The following is a 21,893-nucleotide window of genomic DNA, read 5'->3' as shown; positions in this document are numbered from 1 at the left end:
TACAGCCTATTTTTATGTTTTTTGACTTGTAGCAGGAGAAACATTATGCACAGGTGCAGCATGTTAATGGGATCAGAGGAGGAGGTTACAAGGGTGTTTGCAGTACGTTCCTTGAATGTAAATCTCAGTGTTAGGTTGGCAAAAGGGTAAAACTGTCAAGACTTTAGTGTTGCCAGTGACAGGTCAAGATCGTTTTGACAAAACGTGGCAATGTTTGATCTGAAGTTTTGACAAAACAGAGGAAAGAGATAAAAGGGTTTGAATTAAGTTCTTTGCTGCTCCAAAGGCTTTTTCTATTTAACCACCATAAGCTGTGCAACCTCTGTGTCTTGCGACATGGTTCAGCAGCCCATTGGGATTCAGTGTTTTCCTGCCAGCCAGGAGTGACAGCCTGATCAGTTGTACGGGTCAGCTCTCTGCCTCTCTGTTTTTTGAGAGCACAATCACACATTTAAAGTAGTTTCTGTGTCTGGCCACAAATGGAGAGCACCACATAAAAACACAGCCTTGCCCAAATGTGGGCCTTCTGGAAATTCATTCTGGACTGTACCTTCTTATTTGTACCTTTGTCTGTATTAATAGGGCAGGAGAAAGTAGGTGGGGTGAAAAAGCTCAATAAAGGCAAGAAATACCAAATCTATCTAATGCCTTTTGTCCTCTGGAGCAATTATCCCATTGAGTTGAAAGCAAAGATGGTTAAACACAATTTGCTCTTGACTAAAAAGCAGATTTAAAAAACAGCAAATGCTTTCCCAGGGAACTTGCCAGATATTAAAAACTAGTTTGACTCATCTAAAACAAACTTTTTTTCCCCATCTTTTCACTCTGAAAATTAGTGCTCTTTTTGCTAGCTCTCTTCCATTTAATTCCTAAAGGTAATGTGAATAGGAGAGAGATTTAGTGCTTGTTAGTTCACTAAATATACTACTTGAATTTCACCAAGCTCTGCTTGCACGAACACATCTTTGTTAAACCTTCTTTAGCCTGTTCTGGTCTACACTGGCATCCTCTTGTCAATGCTCACAGCTACGTGCCTGCTCACAGTTTACCACCCTGATCTTTTATCTGTTATTTTGGTTGCTATTTAGCTAATGCTTTCATCCTTGAATATTCTTATCATGTTGTATTTCTCTGAAGCAAAATTCTGCGCCAAGTGTTACCAAAAGCAAGACTCTCTAATCAGACAGATGAAGCTCATTAGTGGTACATTTTCACAGAGCCTTTCTTTGATGCAAACTAATTAACTTTGACCCATTGCAAAATTGTCCTAACTCTAATGGGAGCTAAAATCTAACAAGATAAAAGAAACTGAGATGGAAAAAACAGCCGTCATGAGAACACAGCACAATGAAGAGCTCGTGCTGATCTTGGAAATGATGATCTGTTTTACAGCTCTGAGGCTGAACGTCTTACAATTGCCAGTGTTTGAAGTCCCTACAGTGAATTGACAGTTTTACATTGATGGTTTTCATCCTTAATGCAGACGGTAACTGTGATTTAACTTCCTTTGTTCATGCTGACCAGTGGTCAGCGGTAGTGTTCAGACAGAAGCTGCCCTCCATGGTTTGTTCTGCTGTGTGAACAGGGGCATTGAGAGGGGTCTAAAGTGCTGAGGACAAACCTTCAAGCTCATTTTGCTTTGAAACATGAATGGACCATTAAAACAAACAAACAAACAAAAAAACATGGCAAGGAAAGAAAAATCTGGCCACACTCAGTTTCAGAAAGGTTGTCTGTTTTCAGCAAGGAGCTGAAGAGAACACACACACCTGCTGGAACAACCTCTTCTGATTGCTTGGACCTTAGAGTCCGTTCTTGGCTTTTGTTGGCCTTCCTGTGCTTAAGATGTGTGAAAAACATTGATTAGTCTTCCTGCTTCTTACTTTCAACAAATTTAATGTCAGGTAAACAGCCGAGATGAAAATGAACACAGTAGATGATACTGGAGCACGCTCATGGTAAGGCTGTGCCATCAGGAGTGCCTGGAGAGCTCTCCTTCTATTTTCGGAGTGGATCAAAGCCCGCTGAATCGCCTCCTGAGCTGTGCTTACTTACATCATTAGCAAGTACAAAGCTTTCTCCTTTGATAACTTTTTCCACCTCACTTTGAATGCAAACTATGCTGCTGTTATACTAATTGGGCCAATCGGCTGAGGTTAACAAACATTCAGGTGCTTCTCTTATCAGCAGCCTTATTTACGCATTTGACATTTTTGCTTTATGTTTGCCCGTGATGTGAAAGAATTGGACAGCTCTGGAGGTTTTTAAGTGATAAGGTAGTAGAAACAGTGCTAACGGGGTGGTTCTTCAGTGACCAGAGTGGCTTTTCGACTACCCTTGTTAAGAGACGGAGAAGTATCAGGACCTGGCCAGAAGTAATCCCTGGCTTTGGTTCCCACCTGACTCTGAAAGCTGCAAGTAGCTCAGCCTCCCCTTCCCTGGGGAGTTCACCTGCACACATGGCTAACCTCTTTGTGTTGTGCTCCACACTTGGCTTCTGGTAGCTTTGCTTTGCTGTATTGCCCTTCTCTGTGAGGAGGGCCAAAGCTCCTCTTCTTAAATGGTAGATGCTGCTGCCAGCTTTTGGAGAAGGCAGAAGTGTCCTGTTTGCGAAAACCCGAAGAAGCAGCTCTGCTTGGAACAGAGTGACAGTTGTCTGAAACCGTGCCACCTTGAAACCATGAAGACCCAGCTTTTGGGTGAAGCATTTTAAATAGCTCTCCTACCAAACAAGCTGTGCTTTCAGAGGAGCTGGAAACCAGCCCTGCACGGAGGGGGGCAGAGCAGGCTCCAGTCTGCTGGAGGCAAGCTGTGGTTGAGTCCCTTCATGCTCTGTGGTTCTGCCCTTTCAGATGGCAGGCACTGGCTGTGGTGAGCAACCAGTGAAATGTCTGTTGTAGACCTGAGCCATGTAGTGAGTAAATACTCTGTTTTCTTTGTGAAAAGGAAAATTGAAGCATTTGGACCCCAAAATAGATCCCATTCACAAACTGGAATGAGCTGGCTGTTCCAGTTTTGCTGTGCCCGCATTGCACGTGTGAATTTAGATGGCAAGTTCCTCAACTGGGAATGACCCAGAAACACAGGGTGTCTAGAGCTCTGCTGAAGCATGCATTAATGCAGCTGGCCAGCAGCACACAGGTGGTTACTGTTGGTGTGTTGTCAAGTTTCCCTTGGGAAAGCACCTGCTGTGCTGGTTACCTAGCTGGCAGCAGAAGGTCCCATTATTTTAAATGTTATTCCTGGTGCTAAAGCATCGAAGAAACTATTTACAAGACCAAAGCTTTCAGGTCCCAGCGAGGTCAATGTGAAGAATCCTATCAGTTGATTTGGGTGGGAAAGAGAGCAAGCCCCTTAGCCTGAAAGCTCTCCAGGGTGTAGACCAGATGTCACTGTGTATTTTGCGGTGTAGTGAAGTCTTAAACCTGACCAAGTGTCACAGCCATATGAATGTTAAACAATAATAGTAAGGAAACGATTCATCCTTACAAACCTTTTATCAAGGCGTGTCCTTTTGTCCTCTTCTCCTTTTAGTGGTGATCCAGTTCCCAAGATTGAATTCACAGAGGAGGAGATCAAGACCTGGGGGACTGTATACCGAGAGCTTAACAAGTTTTACCCAGCTCATGCCTGCAGAGAGTACCTTAAAAACTTGCCCTTGCTCACCAAATACTGTGGGTACAGGGAGGACAATATTCCCCAGCTGGAAAATGTGTCCCTCTTCCTGAAAGGTAATGTTTTTGAATCTTGCATCATGAAGCCAAGCTACTCAAAGGCTGTTCAAGAATGCCAGCAAGAAAACTTATTTTTAAAAGTGCTGAAGACTTGGTCTTCATGCTGAATGTAATGATGTTTTGGCATGCTCAAGTGCCACCTTCAGAAGTATGGGACTTTCAAAAGCACAGCAGGTTACTGGAGAACTCCTAGTGGTGTCATTGTAGGCAAAGCTGGTTTAACATTTGATTGCCTTATAAATGTGCGGCTTAGATCTTAAATTTAGACATCTTCATCTAAAAATCTGAGTGTATTTACTTTTGTAGAGCTAGTATGACCTGCTTGGTTGCTTTCAGCTGAACTTGATTTGATAGTTCTGTCTTTTGATTTGATACTTCTCTGTCTTTTGGCTATTAATGTTTCACATGAGATATTGTATCTGTTCAATTGTGTTGCTTTTTCACTCTACAATGAAGAAAGATGATGAGGGGTTTTTTGTTTGTTTGTTTGTTTTTTGTTTTTTCTGTTTTCCAGTGATACATGCCATGAGCTCCTAGGCCACATCTCTCTTTTGGCTGACTATATTATCAGACTTGCTTATTAGAAATTTGCAGTCCTGTGGTTCTTCACCCTTCCATTCAGGTTCCTGCCTCTTTCAATATGTGAGAGCGATAACCAAGCAACGACTGTATGACATCTGAAACTGTTTGACACCACCTGCAAATAGAAATGCCCCCATCTAGCTCACCACAGCATCTTTGCAGATGGCTGAATTATTTTACTCCCTTCTCTGTTTCAGTGCTACTTCTTCCCTGTAGAGTTTGGGGTGTGCAAGCAAGAGGGACAGCTAAGAGTTTATGGGGCTAGCTTGCTTTCTTCAATTAGTGGGCTCAAGGTAAGAACATCCACTGCTTATTTCCCTCCTTTCTTTGCTCATAACTGATTATTATTGTCACTGTTCTGCCATTTTTATGAGGTATAATTCTAAAAATACTTTTGGAAAACAAACAAACCAAAAAAAAAAAAACAAAACACAACCAATTCCTCAGTACCTACTGTAGGAATGACTTTTTAGGTGAATTCAGTGTGGCACTAATTACAGGGCAGTGTCCTTTTGGGTGCATGCTGAGCAGCTCCTGTGTTCTCAGAAAGCATCGTATGACTGGTGTTTCTTAACCTTAGGTTCCAAGTAACCTATTTTGAGATTAAGACTCTGCTGGCTTAACCAGATTCTGAAAATATTGCTCTTGTTTGTAAAGCAGTCTTGTGTTTGAAGAACCCCATTTTTGACCCTTATTGGTGAAATATGACCCTTCAGAGTTATTCAGTTCGTTAAGCTTAAACCACTGTTCATCTGCAGACATGTTTTAAGAAGCAATGCACTAAGTATGGCCTCACATCATCTTTTTTTTTTATTCGCTTTTTGCTTCTTGTCATTTTCATTATGGATTCTTTTAGTGGTGATGTTCCTCTGACACAATAACACATTGTTACCCTGCACTTGCTCTCTGGCAGTGCCAAAGTCAAGCCTTTTCATCCAAAGGTCACCTGCAAGCAAGAATGTCTCATTACAACTTTCCAGGAGGTTTACTTTGTTTCTGAAAGTTTTGAAGAAGCAAAAGAAAAGATGAGGTCCAGTTTTTCTTCCCTGTTTTGTAGAAGCAGGTTTGACTTCGTGCATCTCTCAGCAGCAGGATCAAATCTTTTCATTCTTAGTACAGTTTTAATACTTACCTTTCCTGGGGCTGGAAAGCTGAATTTAATATTTGCTTGGTCTCCCATGTATTCGATGGAGGAGATGTAATAATTATAATTATCATGAAAGTGGTTTAGAAAAGTGGTTATTGATACGGATTGCACACAGAGGATGCATTTGTCTTTTGTTTAAACTCCCTCTCTTTTTTTGCTTGAACAGAGAGTTTGCAAAAACTATCAAGCACCCATTTGGCATGAAGTACAACCCATATACTCAAAGTGTGCAGATCCTGAAAGGCACCAAGAGCATTGCCAGCATGGTGAACGAGCTACGGTGTCAGCTGGATGTTGTCATCGATGCCCTCAGCAAGATGGGCAAACAACTGGAAGTTAAACATTCCCATCATCAGTGTGGTGTGCTCAGCAACTCTATTCTTTTCCCCACTGATTTCTTTCTAGACTTGTAACCTGCTGTAGGCAGAACTTGCCTTTACAAGTGGGAGAGTGAATGGCCCATATGGATAATCACTTTATTTGTTTCTCTGTTTAAAGTCGCTTACAGAATGCATTTCCTCCACCTCTATCCTCCCTGGATAAGAGAGTCCTAGAGTTCCTTTTCAGAAACTAGCAGAGGACTAGAGAAATCACCAGACTGGACCACAGCTGTGGTCTGTGGATCAGGGCTGGGAGCAGATGCTTCAGAGGGTGGCTTATGAGGCAGTCACAGAATAATTTGGTACAGGGAAATGTCTGTCTGGCTCTAGTAGTCTATGCTGCTAATTTTACAGTACTGTAGACGTTATAGCACAGAAGCTATAGTAATCAGTGCTTCTACGCCTGTGCTATTAAGTTGAAAACTTGACTGATTAGGATCCAGGCATCAGGACACAAATAGCTGGGAAGCTCATTAAGATAAAATGGAGGGGCCAAATCTCCATTTTCAAAGAGATCATCTTTTCCCCTAAAAAATTGCAACTGTACTGATTAACATCTTTCTTGTAGAAGGCAGAGATAAAGAGCTGTTGCATGAAATCCTAATTCTGCTTATTTCAAGTGATTTGCTGTCAGCTCAGAGTCAGGATTTTTGTTTCTGTCCCTGGTATTGCACCTGAGGGAAGACACTAAAGAAATATCATTTGCCTTTTTCCTCACTGAATAAATTTAGCCAAGATTATAGCAAGCCATCACACAGTGACTTATTGCAATGCCTAAAACCATTTCCAAATTACAATTCGATGTTCAAAATGGCTTCACAGGACAAAGTGAAGCCCAGTTCTAAAATGGCTCTCATTTTAAACTCTGGTGTTTAAATTCTTAGATATGGCTAAATCTCATGTCTTTTTTTATAAGAATAAATATCCCATTGACAGCTCAGTCACGTCATTGATTTTGCAAGCTGCACAAAGATGGATTTAGTTTCTTCTTTGCTAGGCCTGAACACCTGTATTCACTATCAAGCAAATGAAAAGATCCAAACATTTGATAGGAAACAGTGTCCTACAATAGTTTCAAGCATCCTGTGTAGCTGTACAGAGCTGCGCTGCCTGCTGTTCCTGCCACCCTGTCTACGAAATGAATCTGCGATGCGTAGGGTGTGTTTTGTATCGTGCTAGGCACTGATTCTTCATATGTAGATCTTAACAGAAAAGCCACGGTTTGCACCTGTGGATGTCGCTGGCAACATTGACTGAAATTGCAAATGCACTGGAGATGTTGGTCCAAGTCTTTTGGGAATTGGAAAGGGCTTTCGAGAACCTCTGTGCTTGATAATGACTGTTTCATATGCCTTCTGGTAGGCTGCATCTGCTCCATAAGCAGTCACTGGCCCTATCTTTCCAAACACATTCACTGTTTATCTAGACTTGATGTAATTTTCCTGTGACTTTCTTAATTCACTATTTATTTATTTTTTTTTGAAGAATATTTTGGACATATAGAATTGTGATCTACAACATTTACAGTTTATGTCACACCTTCAAATAGATTTTAGATGCTGCCTCTTCCTGAAGAAGAAGCAGTCTTTGAGCAGTGAGGATGTGCTGTCTGCTTCTGTGATAACTCAGCTGCATTTTAAAACATGATTGGATTATTATGTTGTTGAAATATAGATCTGTGTTACTACAAGACTTTGCCTGAATTACGTATTCATTGAGTAGAAAACCTTACATCTCCTAAATTAGCACCTGATTTCAAATATTTTGGGAAAAGACAGCAGTTATGTCTTTATTTGCACCCGTGTAACAAAAAGTGTAAGTACTGCTAAAAGTAATAGAGGATGCATTTTCACAGGGTTAACATCTACGTTTGGCTTCACACACCCAACCTTTCTGCCTACGCATAGAGCAGTAACAATTTAAGTATTTTTAAATAGTGTGTTTTTAACTCTTGTTAGGCATTGGAATGGGCTTCCCAGGGAAGTGGTGGAGCCACCATCCCTGGAGGTCTTTAAAAGACGTTTAGATGTAGAGCTTAGGGATATGGTTTAGTGGAGGGCTGGTTAGTGCTAGGTCAGGGGTTGGACGGGGCGATCTTGGAGCTCTCTTCCAACCTAGAGGATTCTGTGATTCTGTGACTGTGGAAACTTTAACTGTCAATAGAGAGCGACGCCTTTATTTTAAGATTTTGTGTGTTTAAGCTCTGATTCGGCTCTTCTGCCCCCGTGCGTTCATTCCCCGGGGAATTTTTCCTCTTTTTGTGAGGGGTGACTGGGGCGGGGGGCGGCGAGGGGGTCGCCCCCTGACGCGGCGCGCGTGAGGCGCGACCGTTACCCAACGGTCGGTACCCGGGGACCGTTACCCAACGGCCGCTAACGGCTGAAACGGCTCCGGGGCTGCTCGGGCTGAGGCGGGGCCCCGCCGGAGCCGGCCCCCGCTCCGCCTCTTCCTCCTCGGCGGCCGTGGGGCGGGAAGGGACGGGACGGGGAAGGGAAGGGGAGGACGCGGGGCTGCCGGCCCCATGGCCGCGGTGCTGCTCGCCTGGGTAGGTGGGTGCCGGGGGCGGTGCGGCCGGGGGGAGCCGGGCAGCGCATCTGTGGGTACGAGATGGCGGTGCCGAAGGTGCCCTTTTGGGACTGGGCACCTGAATTGGTTTAGTGGCTTCTGGTTTGTTTTTATCAACGCGTGCTCTATTTCCATTTTGCCCGCTGTGAGTTAAGAGTTTGTTCTGCTTTCCTTGCTCGGGTTCCAGAATAAGGTAGCGTGTCTTTCTCATCTTATTTTGGGGATGTACTGCTGGAAATTATTGGCATGAATTACGTCTTGGTGATGAGTAGGAACCATTAGGATGAAAGCTAAACAGGTGGTAATCCTTTCTGATTACGAGGCTTTCTGTTTCTCTATTAGCTTACATTTAGTCTCACTGTGATTTATTCCAGCATATTTCTTGCAACAGTGGGGTTGCAGTGGCAACATTCATAGCAGCAGATCTAAGATATTCATGGTCTGTAATTTTGGGGGCCTTATGCAACAGCTGCAGGGCTGAAGATCTCCTTTTGGGGGATTTTCAGGAGCAAATACTGCAGGTTAACATGTGACATTTTCCTGATGACCTTGTTTGTTCATAGGAGCAGAGCTGAGTGCGTTTCTTTTTGTTAATTTTTTTTTTCTTTTAACTTTTTTTTTTCTTTGTGTATGTATTTGAAGGGTGCAAACAGCTATGGACAACTTGGTGTTGGTCATAAAGAGGATGTGCTGATACCTCAGTCACTGAAAGATGTTTCCTGCAAATGTGAAGACATTAAGAGCATTACTGGAGGAGGGGGACATTCTGCAGTTATCACTGGTAAACACATCACACTCGCAAGGAGCGTACGACAGCCTGAAAGAAAGACAAGAAAGACGTGCTTCCCTGTTGATTTGGTGCTGCCACCTATCTTTGGCTTTTGTTTCTGAGCTTAGTTGCAAATTTTTAGTTGCAAAACCAGTTCCTCTGATGCTTGTCAATATCCTGGGGAATTTTCTCTGTTTTGTTTATTTTCCGTGGTTATTTAATGGATTTGTGAGGACTGTTCCTTTACCTATTTCATACAACAGCTTTTCATACAAGGCTGTCAATTTTCCTGTACTGAGGACGAGAGGGAGAAGGCGTGTGACTTTTTGTGTGACTGCAGTGCCTAAAATGACAGTCAGTTGTCCTTGCCTGTCATGGGATCTCATGGCATATAGACTTCACTTTTTAGTCTGTCACGTGGACATGATTTTATTTGTTATTCCAGGTGCTGGAGAACTCTTTGTGTGTGGCCATAACAAAGAAGGGCAGCTGGGACTGAATCACACAGAAGATGTACTGTGTTTCACTTTGTGCACTGCCCTGTCTGGCTTTCATGTAAAAGAAGTTGCCTGTGGCTGGGATTTTACAATCATATTAGTAGGTAAGTCTGCCTCTCTAGGAGCTGGGGGGAAATAGTGATGTAGAGAACACACCGAAAGTTCCACATTGCTATTGCTTGTGCAGTGCGTGGCACTCACAACTTCTAAGCTACCTGCAAACTAAGTTAGTCCCTGGTTCTTGTATCACCTTGTTATCTACTTTACTAACCATGATGTGTAAAATAAGAAGCCTGTGTCCTCAGCGGCTTTGGAATAGGAGACGCTAGATCTTTTTTGAGTTGTTTCACTGTGATACTTTTGCCTGATGGAATGTTACGGTGCTTTGTTTTTGCTCACTTCTAGGCTGATCAGACTCTAACACTTTATTTTACAGGAACTGGCGTAGTTCTGTCATGTGGGTCTAATGCTTTTGGACAATTAGGAATTCCTCAGATTTCAGGTCCATGCTTGACTCCACAAAAGATTGAGGTAAAGATTTAAAAGGAATTGTGCTTTATTGCTCTGAGTGTTATGTTGCTTACAGCAACTGAAGGCGTGGCGACCTCAGTCAGCTTTAAGCCCGGCCCTTCAACTGTTTTTGAAGGAGTCTATCTGACGAAATGAATTTACAAAGTAAAGGACCAAAGATAGTCATTGATTCAGAAATGAGAAGCTAAGGCTGATTTCCTTGTTTGAAGAAGTTACCCACTTGTTATGGAAAGCTGTCTGTTTCACTTGTGATTAGAACAATTCATTAATACGTTTGGATGACATCTGCAGAGCAAGTCTGATGCTCAGGTGACGTGAAGTGACATTAAAGCTAATGAAACCATCTGACTTGACTTCAGCTGAAGTTTTGCCTCAAGTTTGTAAGAGACCAGATATGTTTTGCTACCTGGAGTTTACTCATACCTTTGCATGCCTTGTTCAAGGCTTGTGCTTAACTATTTGAATGATGCCTTGTAAAACAAAATAGCCTAGCAGTAATCCACCCTGAAAAAATAAACTGTGTGATAGAGTTCAACAAGATTAGTGATGTCAATTCTTCTGGTACATTGCTCTTCTGCTTCTTGTGCAGTTCTGTTTTTTTTTTTTTTTTAGTATGTGCTATTCTTCAGGTGCATTTATGACTACAAATTTATTTCCCACAGTGAGAACTGTAGTATTATTTCCTGGTCTTAAAAACCTTTAGATGAAATCAAGCTTGGTGATTCCCAAAATAGTATCAGTATGGGAAAGTATGTAGCTGCAGGAAAATCAAACTGAGACTATATACTTTGGTTAGATACTTTGAGACTAAGATTATTTATACTTCTGCATGTAAAGGAACCAAAAACTACATTGTTTCAATTCGTGTTTATCAAACAGTATCAGCTTCCAACGAAATAGGATGGAAAGCTACTTAACAACTTCTCTGCTGTCCAGTACCTCAACTGTAAGTGCTAAAGGCTGGACTCTGGCAGCGTAGCTCATGTTGTTCCTGTAACTCGTGGAAGTTTATGGTGTTAACTGTAGGAGTGGTACTGCTGAGTGTGAGTAGGGAGCTCACAATGTAGCCTGAAACTGTTTGCTTCAACATGTTTTTAAGTAGTAGGTACTGAGACTCCTGTAATATCAGAAAGGCTTTTTGATGTTGACTGCAAGCCTAACAGGGTAAATAAATTTCTCCCAGGAGTTCTAATTAATCCCTAATTTACACTGTAGCTCCTTATTTGAGAAACACTAATGAAACTCTTTTCCATCCAAATGAACTCTCGTGTAATGTAAGTGATAACCTCGGAGCATGAAGGACGCTCAGACAAGAAACAGCCTCATGGTTCATGCCAAACTCTGTTGTGTTTCTGAGTTTTGTGATGATCTGGGATTAACGCAGGAAGGGAGGACAACTGGTAGTCTGCTAATGACTAGGGGTTACCTCACCTGATGCTCTACATCCTTGACTTTTCCTGGGAGCATCATTCCAGTACGATGCCTTGAAAGTGATGGTGTGGACAGTGCTAATTTGAATCTGTCTCCTCCCTGACCACAGGAGCCATTCATTACTCCAGAACATTTTCTCTTTTGTTTTGTGTCCTGTTCAATTCTTGGACTTGATGCCATCTGTTTCATGTAGTGTATGGTCTATGAGAAGAAAAATAATTTTGCAGGGTAATCAGAACTGGGGAAATACCAGAATTGACTTGCTTTGTGCAGACATAACTCACTTGTTTAATGCACACGTGCTGTGGTATAGTCTTCTGTTGCAAGATATTAGCACCACCTATGCTGAAGGTTGCCCATCTGCTGTATTGTTTGTGATCACAGGACTTTGGAACTTATTGCAGGTCACCAGTATTTGCTGTGGAGGTTTTAGTGTAATTGTTGAGGAATGTGAAGTTAAAATTAAGAAACAAATATATTTGTATTGCCAGGATTCCTTTTTTTTTTTTTTTTTTTTTTTAATATGAGGATTTTGACTGTGCCTTTTCATTTATTGCTGCAATGCAGCACAATCATTTGCTTTGAGAGAGAGAGATATATATATATAAAATATGTGTGTATATATATATATATTTAAAGATGTTTCTACTAATTTTTGTTGGCCAGAATGCACTTCGTTTGTAGTACAAAACATTGGTGTACATTGTGACATGCAGGCTGGAATTGTGAGAACTAGTTTCATAGTGTTCCACTGATGTGTATGTCGTATTTTGTTTCTATAAGCAAAAAGTACGAAAACTGCTATTTTATTTTTTTTTATATTTGAGCAGTCCCTCAAAGAGAAAGTGGTGGATATTGCTGCAGGACTGAGACATGCACTTGCTGCTACAGGTAAATGTTATCATTGTATTGTCACTTCAGTAACAAACAAAGAAAGCTATAATGTGGGGACAGTAAACGTGCTAGAAGCATCTTCCTGGAAATCTCTGGTGAAAAGTTGTTCTCCAAGAACTGAAAGTTTGGGAACAAGGTGTTTTTGTGATGGGTGGAAAACTCATGCGATTCTTTTCTCCTGTTCTGAAGAAAAGTATAAAAGGAGACTTCTCCTGGAAAAAATATTTCTGGTCAATCAAAATATCATAGTATATTGAATTCTTTAAATTATAATATGCAAAAGAATTAATTTTATATAAAATGTTTCAAAATGATACTGCACCTGAAATATGGCTGTTTGAATGATGTAATTGAAATAGACACCTGGAAAAAAATAATGAATCTGCTCTTTTACTGAGGGGAGAGAAGAGACCTACTCAGAGTTCACTCATGCACCTTTGAAAATCTGCTCCTCTGACTTTCTTCTGTCGTCTCCTGTGTGTATGCTTTGGAGGGCTGTAATTTTTAAATATTTCTTTTGCTCTTCTTAGAGACTTTGAGTTTGTTCATGGAATAATAAGAGCTCAAAAACTTGCAATTGGCGTGATTGCATTGCAACAACAAACTGCACACACTCTTTTATTTCAGTTTAGTTTTACATGAACTTCAGTATGGATTCCAGATAGTGGAGTCTGACTGAAGGTGTGGAGGAGACACCTGGAAGAAGAGTGGCATTCCTGGTGCTTGTATGAATATCTGGGAATTAAGCTGTCCTGAGCTCTGCATTTAGAAGACATTTTGATTTAGGGCTAGGTCAAGTCTTTGGCAGTTCTTGAGCAGAAGACTAGTGGCTTTACTCCTTTACTCCTTCTCTGTGCTGGATGCACAACCGCATTAGCACAAAGAGAAGGGAATCCTGTTACTGAGTCCTTGATAACTTCCTAATATAGGCCTCAGCTTAGTATCTAATTAGCTTTTTTTTGTTAGCTGTACAATGATGCTAGAACTGTTTGTAGCTTGGTTATATCCTAAACATATAGATAACTCTGGTGCCATCTGATTTTGGCACAACAGGCTTTTAAAGTATAATTCCAACTAGTGAAAATGGAGTGGATGTACCTTTTAATTAATGAGTTAAGTTATTTTGTTAGTGGTTATTGTGTCTTAATCTTTTCTGTGTTTACTCTGGGAAGAGAGTGGCTTGGCGTTACAGTGGGGCACTGGCATGGCATCTCGGGCAAAGCGTGCCAACCAAGGAAAAACGCTCCCCCTCTTCCTGTCTGCAAAGGAACCCTGTGAAGTGACAGGTAATCCAGGAATGTAATTTCTTTGTATTTCTGCTCTTACACCTTTACAGTTTTGAATAATATGTAGCATCCTTTTTGTTATAAAGCCACTTGGTATTATAAGCATGTAGTTGACTATCTAAAACAGAGTGGGCATACGAGTTCATAATCTATGGGGAAAAATGATACTGAGTCTTGCAGTATCTGTGACCGAAAAGCAGAAGCTTTTGTTATAAAATTCATTATCATGGTATTAATTATACTTGATACAGCTCTGTATTTTATATCTATGCATGAAGTGATATCTGCTTGACCAATTTTATAAGACTGATTTTTCTCTAGGCCTGGAAGATGTAAAAGTGAAGAGAGTTACTGCAAGCTCCTATCATTCCGTGTCACTTACAGGTAGGACTTAGATACAGAAGTGCAAGTCTTCATCTCAACTTATAAAAGGGTTTTGTGCTTTGGATAGTTCTGTCAATTTTGGCTGGGCTGGTGAAATTTGATCTAGCGTAGTGCTGGTTAGCTGTTTTGTAGTGGTTTTGGATTGTGAGAACTCTATGGTTTTTAAGACCTGGATTCATTTGTTGAGTTCTGAGATCTGTGTGTTGCCTTCATAGGGTCAGGTAAATCTTAGCCCTTATAAATAAGTAAGGGTCTGGGCTTTGAGTGGTAAGAAACTCTGAAAGGATTTGGGAAACTTCTGCAGCTGCAGTGTGACATTGCATCAGGTAACTATGGGTGGGTGGGTGCTGGCCTGAGTGCAACCCTTTGTGTGAAAGGGCATGTTAGGTGGCAGGAAAGGCTGCTGTGGCTATCCTGCTTCTGCCACCTGAAATGATGGCTGTGCTGTGTGGGAATGTGAGATCTGAGGCAGTTCTACTATGGCAGTGTGTTTGTCTGTGTGAGGCAGTGTAAGAGCAAGAGGCTTATTAAAAGCTGCAGGAAATTGCTTTGATCACGTAGGCACTTGCATAACTTGTGCCATTTGTTCTTTGATCTCTAGGCAGTGCTTCTGTGTTGGATGTTAAATATCTGGTAGTGAAAGTCTCATAAAGAATCTTTTTCTGGCATACTGGGAGAAGGAGGAACGGATATCTTTTCATCTGTAATCTTGCAATTCTGAAGTGTGGAAAATACATTGAAGACAACTCTATACCAAACTTCATAAGGAGAAGTTCTTAGCAAATATGCAGCCATCTGGTACCTCTGCCGTCATTAAATGAAGTACTGGAGTATTTGCTTATGCAGAGAGATTTAGTTGTATGGGGAGATGTTAGATGTCAATTACACTGAATTCTGAGATTTGAAGTCTGTGTGCAATTAGTGAAGAACTGTCAGGACAAATAGAATCTGCTTTAGCTAATTAGCACACTCTGTACGTTTAGAGAGCGAACAGATCATTCTTTCATGCTTTTGCTTTTTATTTGAGAGCAGTCTATTTGGCAACAAGGGTACCAAATATAACAAAGTAGGTGCCAGAACTTTTAATAATGTGTTGCTATGCTGCCCTTCATCCTGCATTAGCTTCTAAAGATGCCTGTTCTTTTTAAGTTAGTGTGGAGTGTAGTATTTAACAAGTGATCATCACTCTAGGGATTTTTTTTCTAGGAATTTCATGCTCAATGACGTAATTTTCTTTGGCTCTGTTTTGTGAGCCGCCTGCTGGTGGGATACTAAACACCAGTAATCAGGAGGTTTTTGATGTAACTGTTGAAGTGGGTTGTTATAAACATGAATGGCAGTTCATTAAAAAAAAATAAAATAAAAGTTGTTGCCAAGTCTTAGGTTTTAACAAAACTTAAAATGCTACTCAAGAAATGAGATGAGGTTTGAGCATGTGACACCTCTTAGGATCAGTTAAATGCACCTTCTGCAGAGGAACAGGCAACGAGACAGTGTATTTTAGTTGTGGAAAATGCCTTGTGGATGGCCATAGTGTTTTTCTTTGTTGAAACAAGCTGCTTCTGTCATGTCCTTTTTCTTTCTAAAAGGTGTGTTTGTTTCACCTTGAAAGGGAATTTATTAATTTTAGTGAGAGACTTCTAGAAGCCTTGAGTGTTGTGGGTTTGTGCACTGAACAACTTTATGCTGCCAGTTATGGTTTGTGGTCTTTCTGGGCGTGTCCCTAGGTGTGTAAGGTATCTCTTCTGCTCGTGCAGGGGAACAAGGGCCTACCTTCAGGAGGTCTGATACAGCCCATAGTTTGTTATGTGCTGCTTATGGTTAGTTTTATAACACAGAGGTCTAGAACCTGGGCTGAATGATCTTGTGCTGAAAAGATTGAACTAATGATATGTGATATCTGCAGAAGGACTCATCCGAACAATTCTCTTGTTACTGTCATTTGGTTGTTAGGCTGTGAGCTACTCCAACTTAGATTGGGGAACCACACAAAGCAGTGTGGATGTTTCTGTAAATATAATTATCCCTGTGGGTGGAATCCTGGAGTGGTACTTGCACAAATGCTTCTGCAAAGAGGATGGGGAAGAAAAGTGATTGCTTACAGAAGTCTCAGGAGTTGTGTAGCAGTGCCTTGAGTCATGATATTTTGATTTTGCTTTGATGGGTAGTATCTGCTTTGATTATATTTTCTTAGCCGTGCCATGTTCGCTTAGGAAATGACTGAGCAAGGTGGGGCAAGGAGCATTAGACCGTCCCTGCTTTGGGGGAGTTAATGAATTTGCTGAAGCTGAAGGCAGCAGGAGAGCTACAAGAAGAGCTGGGAGCCTGCAGCTCCTCTAAAGAGACTGTCAGAGCTTTCCAGGTGCTGGAAGGTAGTTACATTATTTGCTGTGATCTACAACTACTGATATTCTAATTATTAATTGTGTATAAGTGGTTAAGACATTGTCCTTTCCTCAAAATCATTGAGGCAGAGCACGTATGTGGTGTTGTCTATGTATGTCACTTTCAACGTGTTTTACTTCTTTGTCTGTTGTAGATGAAGGACACCTCTACGTCTGGGGTAGCAACAAACATGGGCAGCTAGTGAGTGAAGAGATTTTCCTTGTTGAGCCCAAGAAGATAGAGACTCAGTTTTTCTCACATGAAAAGATTGGAACAGTTTGGAGTGGTTGGACCCACTTGGTGGCACAAACAGGTAGGACATGTAAAAAGCAGCCAGGTGTGGCGCTAGAACAGTAAATTCCTAATTACTTGCAAACTGTGATCTTATTAATCTGACTGTTTAGTTCTACATTTTCACCTGGGCAGTGGTGGTCACAGACATCCTTTGGCTTCTGTCCCTGAGGTATTCTGCTTATTTATGAAGAGGGTCTACTAAATTCAAAAATGCAGAAGCACCTGCACGTGCATGCTAGAGGGATGCAGCCTCTCTGCATCATCAGGTTACTTTTTTTCCAGAATCTAGGTAAGCTCCTAAAGATCATGCTGCTGGGTGAGTTATGGCATCCTGGGGGAGAAGAGAGTTTGGTGGAAAACTTGCTTCAGAAAAGAGAGAAGTAGGAAAATGTGGCTGCAGCTTCCAAGGTATGTGACTGTGGCAGGAAGGTGTGGGCATGAGAATTAGGGAGTGGGGGAAGATAATCCCGAGCAAGTGTCTCTCTGAAAGGCATAGGGGGTTACAGGTATGAACTGTTGCCAGGTTACTTGAGTCTTAGCTGAGGATCTAAAAAAAACAGGCAGAGCCTGTCTTTCTCTGCTTCTGCCATCCACTTTGAGAAGACCCGTTGCATTAGATGAAATAAATGATATGGCTTTGCACAGCTGTGCTGATCTTCCTGTATTTCAAGGCTGAGCTTGGCTTCTAGTGCTGCTCTTTAGTGAAGTGGTTAAGGACAGATAAAATAATGTGCTCAGAAAAGAGTCAAATAAACTAACCTGGTTTGAGTGTCTTGCTTTGGTGGTCAAACCCAGAAAATGTTTAGAAAAGCGAAAGGAGGCCTCATTAGTTTGAAGAGAATCCCCTGGAGTGAAACATTTTGTTCAATCTGTACAGCTGTACCTTCCTGGGGACCTTTCCAGTGCAGGCAGCATAAAAGATGACCACGTGCAGAAGGCTGTCAGATTAGGAGAAGATGAGAGGAAGGTTTTGCAGTAATGACGTTGATGTGTAAAATGATGGTTGATCTGATGAAGGTCAGTTGAATGCATTTGTATTGCTGCTCTGTTATGAAATGCACAGGCAGGAGAGGAAAGTAGATAGGTAAGGCATCTGAAAGGTATTTGTTGTCTTCGTGTGGACAGTGTGTGCAATTAGCTGTTCTACACTGTGTGATATGGTAATTAAGACTAACAAGAGGATGAAATTATTTTATCAAAAACAAAGAACAGCCAAAGTTCTGTTAGCAGAAGGGTAGCATGCATCCATTTCTGCTTTTGCCTTGTACAGACATGGAAAGGTGAGGAAATAAAGAGCTGACTGAAACGTTTTTCTTAGAACCTTGTTGGAGGTTCTCTTCAGAGCCTGTTGGCCTGCCAGGATACAACCGGACAGGAAAGAAAACCGCAGAAGGGCCACAGATGTGTTGTCATTAGTTACTGGGTTCTGTAATTATGGATACTGGTTCAAGGAGAGCTTAGACTCAGCACGGATAGTTTTATTAAAATGGAGTTCTTACATGCTCAGCAGTCACCATGTGTTTAAGTATTGTATGCAACTGGTGCTGTAAATACTAAAACAGCCACCCACTGATGTCCTTGCTCTGTGAGAAAAGTGTCTGCTTTAATTACAGTATCCACTCAACGGGATGCATGACTGGAAAAACAAATGGGTTAAGCATTGTGTTTCATGGCATTCGTTGTATGATATCCAAATACATGAGAGAAATGTCATGTAAAAAACTACATTACTCTGGATGCCCTCTTAGCTATTGAAGAGCTGTGTTTGAACTCTGATTTTTTGAGAATGTTATACTGAAAACTTCAGAGCTGGAGTCAATACTATGTAGTGCTTGGAAACCTTTCAGGTGGAGTAAAGGAATCTCAATGTATGTGGTTCTTGAAAAAAGTGCTTAGTGTCACTCTCACTGTAACAGAAATGGTAAAAACCAAAAACAGGATAGCCTACTTTTTAAAAACACGGTCTTGTCAATATGGCTTGCCTAGCTTTGCTATTCCTTAGTGACGTTAAGTAAACTCTCCATTAAGACTTCTCCAAAGTTTTAGAAACTTTATAATATTTGTTTACTTATTACAGAAATTAAGTAAATATTTTAGTAGGTGATTTTAAGGAGCCGGAGGAGGAGGAGAGTATGTTGACTGACTAGCAGGGATACTTTTTTGTTAATCTTCAAAGGGAATTTAAGTAAAAATAGGCTAACTTTACAGCTGTACGAGAACTGGCAAAGTGATGCAGTGGTATAAGTAATTGCTGTATTTAGAATTCCAAATATCTTCAAAAGTCAATGGACTTGAACCTAAATCATTTGGAGTAGGATTTTGAGTGGCCTTTGGCAGCTTTTGAGAATCAATCAATCTCATGGGATTTTGCTGAACTGCTAGGCATATTGTGAGCTAAGCACTTAACTTTCTGAAAAATCACTTATTGCAGTTATCCGCCTAAATGCAGCCCACGTGAAAACTTTTCCCTGTATGTAGTTCTTCCCCCATCAATTTTACTTCATCCTAGCAAAGGAGGAAATGCTGCTGCAGTTTCCTGGTGCTGAAGATGAATAAGCCAAAAGCTACCAAACTTTTTTGATTACAAAGCCCTATCAGGAAGAAAAATAAATAAACAAATAAAAAACCCACCAACAAACCCACAATTTTTCAGCACTCTCCTCGCTGGAAAGGAAGAGGAGGAGTGGTTGTTGGATGAGAAAATGAAAAGAGGGGATACTGTAGAATGTTTCCATTCACTGTGAACAGTAGAAACATAGTAGCAACACTTTGGTTGCTATGTCTGAAGTCTATTGTTGTGCTATTCGCTGAAGATAATGGCATTTCAAGAAACCATAACAAATATTTCTACTTCCATATGGATTTTGTTTCCAGAACATTCATCTTGGTCAGAGTAATAGTAACAGAGCATTCATAATTACAGCTAGCTTGACAGTAAATTAGAACTCTTTTTGGAAAGATACAGGAAGAAACTGGGTGTGTAAAACCTGGATGCTCACAAATTATGCCATTTCAAAATAGTATTTTGATCTTCATCTGCCAGGTGAGCATCTTTGGTGTGGAATTAATGGAAAAGTGAGTGGTTCAGTCATGTTAAAAGCAACCATCTGGAGCAATAGCAGGCAGTTTCTTGGGTGCTGTGGTTTGACGCTTTTAAAGTGAGTCCAAATAGATTACCAACTCCTTCAGAAAAGAAGGAATACAGCATAAATATATTTTCTTTGTTCATGTTAAGCTTTCCCTCTTACGTAAACCAGCCTGTTTTAAAAGACTTGCTTTGATTTTCCTTCATGCTATTGGCAAAATTTTTCACTGTAACCCAAAACTAAATACAAAACATTTTTTTTTTCATTTTTTTCCCACCAGGTCTTTACAAGTGACTTTAACTGCACCTGAAATCACTTTAATGCCTATATCTCTTTTCATATGTTACATTCTGCCTCGTTCAGCAGCTGTGCTGGATGTCCCATTTCCAGTCATTTCTCTCGAGAGTTTGGTCAACTCTCTCTTCATTTGCTGTTATTTCTATCATAAAAGCAGGTAAGTTTCAAAAACTTAATTCCTGAGATAGGAATCGCTTGACTGAATAAAGTTAAGGAGTATTTTCGTAGTGTGTTGTCTTGTTCATCCTCACCCTTAGCAGTTTCTCTTCAGATCCAGTTCTTTATTCTTCTTAATCATAGAGGTCTCTCTTGGACTATTTCTGTTGTACACAATCTTACTTGAAGGATTTTATCGGTTATTTTAAAGACAGCTGCTACTTTTTACTGATTCTTGCAGAGGGGATACACAATTAGACCTTTACAGCACCGCTAGTACTCCTTCAAAGTAAGTTGAATTATTCTGCTGCTAGTGATGTTCCTAGTTAATAATGGTTGGTCCAAAAAAATAAAGGCTAAAAGACTCTGCTTCTTGATCAGGTTCTTGATGATAACATGTGAACTTTCTGGTGTCTTTGGTTTATTCATTATTTTCTACATGAATACTTCTATCAACTAACCTTGAAGGCATGCATTTCCATTATGGCAGGGCAGTACAGTTGTTGCTTTTTATATGAAGGGCAGACCAGATGCATTCTTCTGGCCTCATGCTCTAAGTACCTTTCTTTTCAGGTGCCCGCTCTGTAAAACGGTTTGCATTCTTTCCAGCACATTGCTTAATGGTACAAGGAGCACTGCTGCAAAACAGGGGATGCTATTTTGCAGAAGACACAGTTCTTTGCATGTCTGCTTAACAATGTCATCTTTAATTTGTGGTCATTCTCCAATTGATTCAAAACCTTTGAGCGTAGCTGCTGAAGGAGAAGATATTGCTTAGATTATTTAAAAGAGAGCTAAGTTGTGCCTGTAACGCTGAAGATGTAAATTGGGCTACTTTGGGAAAAGATGGAACTGATCTGAGTTGAAGGCAAACCTAAATTTAGCAAGACAAAATTTATAACAACTTGAATCATCAACTTGTTTCAAAACAAGATATTTTCTTTTGACTCAGATAACATTTTTATAAGCCTTCTTAATCTGGCCTGCTTTATTACCTAAGTATTCTGAATACATTCATTAATCTATTTTTCATATAACAACACACAAAATTGTGATGTGTTTGAGCTCACATAGAGAATTCCAGGCTCTTTCACCCAGAAGGAGTTACCTTAAGGATGTAATTAGTGATACGTTTGCTGCCTGCGGAAAACTGCCTGCAGCTAACAAGTCTTGAAGAACAAAACACAACCAGATGCCTTGACATAGGCTGAATAATATTCTGAATCCTTATTCAGAAAATGCATGCGAGTCTGTGCTTGCTTGAACCTCCCTTGACATCACGTATTTCACAGAATTTCTAGGTTGGAAGAGACCTCAAGATCATCGAGTCCAACCTCTGACCTAACACTAACAGTCCCCACTAAACCACATCACTAAGTTCAACGTCTAAACGTCTTTTAAAGACCTCCAGGGATGGTGACTCCACCACTTCCCTGGGCAGCCTGTTCCAATGTCCAACAACCCTTTCGGTAAAG

At 40.8% G+C, this 21,893-nt stretch overlaps 1 protein-coding gene across 1 annotated transcript in view; it reads left to right on the top strand.

The window, feature by feature from the left end:
- Window positions 1-8,325: 8,325 nt before the first annotated feature.
- Window positions 8,326-21,893, top strand: part of SERGEF (secretion regulating guanine nucleotide exchange factor) — a 137,410-nt gene continuing 123,842 nt past the window's right edge. Inside the window, 8 exon segments of the mRNA XM_084288408.1 lie at window positions 8,326-8,388; window positions 9,051-9,189; window positions 9,623-9,778; window positions 10,111-10,205; window positions 12,467-12,527; window positions 13,703-13,816; window positions 14,138-14,200; window positions 16,740-16,898. Coding sequence (XP_084144534.1) covers window positions 8,365-8,388; window positions 9,051-9,189; window positions 9,623-9,778; window positions 10,111-10,205; window positions 12,467-12,527; window positions 13,703-13,816; window positions 14,138-14,200; window positions 16,740-16,898 — 811 coding nt within the window. The 5' untranslated portion in view covers window positions 8,326-8,364.

Source organism: Netta rufina (assembly GCF_964035555.1).
Source record: "Netta rufina genome assembly, chromosome: 5".
Lineage (NCBI taxonomy): Eukaryota > Metazoa > Chordata > Aves > Anseriformes > Anatidae > Netta > Netta rufina.
Note: the sequence above shows the minus strand (reverse complement) of the source record. Positions and strands in the feature narration are given on the sequence as shown.